Raw genomic sequence first — 6423 nt, 5'->3', positions numbered from 1 at the left:
TGTTCACTTTAAGGGTTTCTTCTTTCCGGTTGAAATTGTCCAGGTGTTTGTGGATTTCAATGGCTTCCCTGTGCATCCTGACATGGTAGTGATTGGCATGGTCCAGCTCTGGAAGTTTCTGTATGACATCTATACCAGCTCTAGCCAACAAAACCAGTAGTGAGAAATACCAGGAGTTATGGGCCAACAACATCTGGGAAACAACGATGCCCACTTCTGTTGTAAATATGAAGATTGGTTTAAAGACTGTGCATATCTACTGAACCTCAATAGTCTTTAGTCATAAGTGGAACATAATGTTTAAATAATAGCTGTTGAATAATCTCAATTTTTTTTTAAAAAATTGTAATGAAATTTATAGGGTGACCATAAGTCAACAAGCAACTTGAAGGTACATATACATAAGAGACAGGATCATTATTAGTCAAAGCAACTATCAGATAATACAAAGCAAGTCACCTTAATGGTAAGAATCAAAGCAAGTGCTTGGAAGAATAATGGCCTGAATTCTGTTACCAGTCAATAATTGGTCTATTTGGGTCTATATTAGGTAGGACTAGCAATAGAATTAAGGCCACTTGCTTTGATCAATCAGATTTACCTATGTCAGTGATGGTGAACCTTTTAGAGACCAAGTGCCCAAACTGCAACCCAGAACTCACTTATTTATTGCAAAGTGCCGTGTCCCTCTGGCTTTCTAGTAACAAACTCTGGCAAACTCTGTGCTGGGACGACGGCACATGTGCCCACAGAGAGGGCTCTGAGTGCCACCTCTGGCATGTGTGCCATAGGTTCGCCATCACTGACCTATGTGTTTACCATTTAACAATTCATTGAATGGGTCTAATCTACTTGGGACAATCCAAGAGGATTCCATGTAACATTTCTGCATTTGCAATGGCTCCAAATGGAGATCAGTTGAGCACAGATGTGAAATAAAGTATTCTAGTTCCAGTTGTCCAGATAAAATAACACACGTGAACTTTTAGAGCTCACATGTCAAAGAAAGAGTAAACCCAAATTACTAGTACATGCTGAGAGAATGCCAGAAATGTGCAATACCGTAATATGTATTTCAAAATTTTACTACCCTGTTGAATACCACATTTAAGAAAAAGCATACCTCACAATTTCCAAAGCCTTGGCTATGTCAGACACGGCACTATCTTGCCCCTGAACAGGATAGATTTCCAAAAGAGGCACATAATGATCCATTTCTTTCAGAACTTTATCAATGAAAGCTCTTGGAATATTGGCAATATTAGAGGAGAAGGGCTCAGCAATAGAGACAGAAAGTTTCAAGTTAGCAGAGGGATTCTGGGGCAGTTTGCAAGCAACCTAAAATGTAACAAAGAAATAAATCATTATTATGTAAAGAGAAATAAAGCATGTGTAGTTGTCAGTATGTTCAGAAATGTTATTTTTTTACTTAATATATGAAAAACCAATTTATAGGATATATCTGTATTCAACATACACTGGCTGGGAGGTTGTAAGATATGAAAGACGTTATGCTGATATTTCAGCAACTTAAGTCCCCCACAGGATCGCTCTGTTATACTGATGCAAATTGAAATGTTAAACGCCAAATTATTCTATAAATATATAAATAAAAATGTTATGGATTGGTTAACTTGCAAGGAACAAGAAGAACAGAAAAAACAAGTGTGAAAAGCAACAGGGACAAAACAAAGATACAATTAAGTCAATATAAACACCAAGCAAGGGAAATTGAATAAGAAATCTTTCTTATGGGATAGGTCACTTTGGTCCAAAACACACAATCTGAGATTACTTTAATTGCCTTGGCTCGGTGCTAGGGAATCCTGGGAACTGTAGTTTATTGTGGCACCCGAGCTCCCTGATAGAGAAGACTAAATGTCTCACAAAACTACAGTTGCCAGAATAATTCCCTAGCATTGAGCCAGGGCAGTTAAAGTGATCTCAAACTGGATTATTTCTGCAGTGTGTTTAGGACCTTTGTTAGCATTAACATCTCCTATTTCTCTCTGTGTGCTTACTATGATTGGCTCCTGGTTAATCCAGTCCATTGTTATTTCTAACAATGAATGGATGCAACACATATGAAAAAAATGTGAACACATGTGAAGAAAATAATTTCCACCTGAAAGTTGGAATTAGTTCATATACAGTAATTAAACCACAATGACTTTATTTTTCCCCAATCACTTTATTTGAGTTCTAATACTTCTGGGATGTTGAGATATTAAAGGTTTTGTTTAGTAAAGGTAAACAGAAGAACCACTTTGGCTTAGACACTGAGGGACCATGATACGTCTCCTCTCTCCCTCCCACAGCACTCTCTGTCCTCCTGCGCCTGACCCCACCATTGCCATGGAGGGGCGAGTAGAGAATGACCAAGTAAGGTCTGGCTATGTACTTACAGTCAGATGCACAACTATGCCATCTGCTCGGACCTCTGGGGGACACTTAGGGAGATATACCTTCAGCATTGGGCATCTGTCAATAGTCACATACCAGATGGTTCTCAGCCATCCTACCACTTGCCTCCAACCAATACGTGGTCATGACTAAGGAAGGTAGTATGGAAAAGGTGGGTCTCCAGGAGGTTTGGATGGTTGTGCAGGGAGGTACAGACTCTGACCTCTGCAACCTAACACAACAAAATACCATACATACAGGCAAAAACTGGACTTATGCGCTTTATGTCCCAACTAAATGCCAACCTTTAATGAATTATGCTCTATTTATGACACTGGCCAATTTTCCAATTCAAGCCACATCACTGGACTGACATCCCATCATAATGCCATATGGAAAGCTAAAATGTCACTTCTTCAATTCAAGGGATCATGATAAATATGGACGTGAAGTGGGCTTTAAATTTATTGCCCCACATATACTACTATACCTAGCCAGCATAGTTGGTGTTGAAGGATGCTGTGAGTGCCATACAATAACATTTGGAGGGCTGTGCAAATCCCACCCTGCTTTAGGATCCTTCTCAAAATCAGTATAACAACACACAAGGTTAGGAGTGACAAGGCATTTTATATAGTAATATGCATATGCTGTAGTATTCAGAGCTAAATTCTATTCATTAAAAATACTTCCATTAAGCTGCTTAAAACAGAATGCATACAGTATACTCTTATGATGGTTTACACACAATTAAGTCTCTGTTCAACTAGTTACAGTCTAGTTAAACCCTTAACTCCCTTCTTGCAGCGTTTATAGTTAATGGAAATACTAGAATATTAAAAACAAAGGTTTGTAATATTTTCTGACACAAGGAAACAAAAATTCCAAAAACTAGTAGCGGTCCTGCATATTTAAAATTAGTCAAAAAATGTAGTTTCCTGAAAAGCAGTATACTTTTAAAACTATTAATAAATATTTTTCTGATCTCAGCAGTAAAATCAATACTAAACTTTGATTTTGTTACCTCAACAAGCACACCAAGATATGGTATGGGAGTTTCTTCAGAAGTGACCAAAAAAAGGTTTGGATTGGTCTTCCAGATGCCAAGCCATTTTTCCTTCATCTTCATCTTTTCCAGAAGATATTTACTAATTGCCTCATGGGTGTCTTCTGCCTTTTACAGAATATAAGGGAGAGATATATATTATCCAAATTATTCACTTTATTCAGTTTTATAAATGATTATTTTTCAAAATCTTTGTGTTATTTTACTCCAATACAGGATTGAGTTCTCTCAGTCTGTCATATGGGCAAAACAGACGGGCAGGAAAAAGCAGCTTGAAGCTGCCTTTTCTGAAAGTGATCTGAGTCCCCACCAACCACACCACTGGCTCCCAAAGCAGCTGCAGTGCGCATGTTATGACCACATGCTTCAGGCTGCACCACTGGGTACTGTTTTTTACTCCCCCCCCCCATCCCTGCACACCATCACAGGAGTGATCCCATTGGAAGGCCATCCCTTTGATGTATGGTTTCTCTTTTGGGCATTGCCACGGCCCGCTTGGGTATGGCAGCTCCATCCCTTCTAAATGCACTACTGCAATGAGGCATTTATATGCACAATTAGGGTTAGGGTTCGGAAAGAGTGTCCCCTTGGAGCCACCCTGGCATCACTGTATTTAGATGTACAAGCAAAGCCACACACTTTCCGGAAAGAAGTGGAAAATAGTTCGGATTTTCTCCCCATAGCATGGCTTTGGAGCGGTTTTCGGGCGGGTTCAGGTTTTGCATCATGTAAATGCCTCACCTTGAAGCCGGCCGGACATTTGTTTATACTGACCATTTGTTTTGCCCCATAGTCACTGGAGCCAGACCAATACAACTGGTAGTAAGATGAACACCTGTCATTCTGTAACAATTAAGTGTCAATTGATCCCTTTTTCTTCAAGGTAGTATAGTCCACCACAAAACTGCTCTCTTCGTTATAACTACCTTACATTTGAGACCGTACATCCAGCCAGAAGCCCAAAAATATGTCTAATTTATAAAATTATATAAAAAGGATAAATTATATTAAAAGGCACAAACTTGTGAAGAGCTATAAAGATTTATAAAAGTGGTAGGCAAAAACATACAACAAACAGATTGCAACGCAAATGTAAGAAACTTTTTACTAGATGACACCAAGTCACTCTTATGCTCCAACTGAAGAACGTTTTCTATGTATTATTATTATTATTATTATTATTAACCTTTATTTATAAAGCGCTGTAAATTTACACAGCACTGTACATACAATCTTTTTAATTAGATGGCTAATTACTGGCTGAAATCTGATGACAACTGAAATGCCTCACATGCTTTAGCAGCTCCAGTGATGTAGCTGCTAAATAGTGTTTCTAGTCATCTTCTTTCTTGGAAATGCATATTATGACACACAGTTTAATTGAAGTAATGGTTGAAAATGAAAACGAAATGATCTTGTAGCCCCTTTTAAGACTAACTGGAAAAAAGAACCTGGTAGCATGAACTTTTGTAGACTTGGATCTACTTGCTGGAGAGTCCAAAGACAGACCTATATAATCTGGTTGTGTGAGTGAATGTAAATTGACATTCAAAACCTTGTGGATATGGAGATGAGGTGACAAGTTCGGTTTTAACAATGCTCGTTGGGGAGTCATACAAGCCATTGTATTCCCTGTTACCATGTATGGATGTGATTGCTAGACAGTTAAGAAAGCGGATAGGAAGAAAATTAATTCATTTGAAATGTGGTGCTGGAGAAGAGTGCTGAGGTTACCATGGACAGCCAAGAAGTCAAACAGATGGGTCTATAACAGATCAAACCAGAAATCTCTCTGGAAGCCAAGATGAGAAGACTGAGGCTGTCGTACTTTGGCCGCATAATGAGGAGGCATGACTCACTCGAAAAAACAATAATGCTGGGAAAGGTAGAGGGAAGCAGAAAGAGAGGAAGACCACATGTCAGATGGATGGACTCTATTAAGGAGGCCATGGGTATGATTTTGCAGGACCTGAGCAGAGCAGTGGAGCATCGGGAGTCTTGGAGATGTCTCATCTACAAGGTTGCCATGGGTTGAGATCGACTCGAGGGTGGATAACAACAAAAACAAAGCAGTAAGCTAATTGGCCCCATGATCAAGTTGGGTATTCAGGCCTTGTAAAACTACAGATCTGATGATTCCATGGGATGGGAGTCCAACCCTTAAAGTGGGACCCAGCTGCATTGTTTCTACACCACCAACTGCCCACCCTCAGCCTCAGTTCCTCTCCCCGCCACTAGGGGCAAACCTTGCAGCCCTGAAGGAGGCGGTCGCAGTAGAGCTCCACCTTCTCTCTTCCGCTCAGGGTGCGCAAGTAGGAAGGGAACTGCGGCGGAAGGGGCTGGGCCTCCTCCTCCTGCCTGCTTCTGGGCATTTGAGGTGGCCTCCTTCCCTCTGGAGACCCTCCTCCTCCTCCTCCTTCCTCCTGGGGGGCACTTGATGCCATCGCTGCCTCAGCAACCCCACTGAGCCCCCTCTGGTCCGTTACAGGGATTCATCCGCCAGCCGGAACTACTTAGCCAGGGACAATAGCAAAATCCGTTACAGCCTCAGAACGCCCCGTGATCAGCCCCGTCTCCCTCCGCGGCTAATATAAACCCAGCCGAAAATAGTGCCATCATTAGTGCCTTGGAACTGCTGACCCAGGGCCATTAGGCCTCCTCCTTTCCCAGGACATGTCCTCCATTTCAAACCTCTGCTCAGGAGGGATTGCCCAATGTCCTCTGCTCTGAGCAGGACTAAGAAGCATGGCTTTACATTTATAGGAGTGCTTGTAGCATTTATGGGGTCATTCTCCAACATTTTTCTGGAGTGTCCTATAATTTGTGGCACCTTCTCCTCCTTTGTAGTTATGACAGGGTGACTAAACAGCCTCTTTTTCCAGGACAGGTCCTCCATTTCAACCTTCCGCCCAGGAGGGATTTCCAATTGCCCTTCATTTTGAGCATGGCTATGG

General features: G+C 41.1%; 1 protein-coding gene across 1 annotated transcript; it reads right to left on the bottom strand.

Moving 5' to 3' along the window:
* Nucleotides 1-1107: 1107 nt before the first annotated feature.
* LOC121929031 (testicular spindle-associated protein SHCBP1L-like) lies at nucleotides 1108-5913 on the bottom strand. Its single transcript, XM_042464353.1, has 3 exons — nucleotides 5716-5913; nucleotides 3428-3577; nucleotides 1108-1338 (listed from the first exon to the last, which is right to left on the bottom strand). The coding sequence occupies exons 1-3, from the start codon at nucleotides 5911-5913 to the stop codon at nucleotides 1108-1110; spliced, it is 579 nt and encodes a 192-aa protein (XP_042320287.1).
* Nucleotides 5914-6423: the final 510 nt, after the last annotated feature.

The sequence above is a fragment of the Sceloporus undulatus genome, chromosome 4 (genome assembly GCF_019175285.1).
Source record: "Sceloporus undulatus isolate JIND9_A2432 ecotype Alabama chromosome 4, SceUnd_v1.1, whole genome shotgun sequence".
NCBI lineage: Eukaryota > Metazoa > Chordata > Lepidosauria > Squamata > Phrynosomatidae > Sceloporus > Sceloporus undulatus.
The sequence above is the reverse complement of the archived record's forward strand: the minus strand, read 5'-3'. Positions and strand labels throughout refer to the sequence as shown.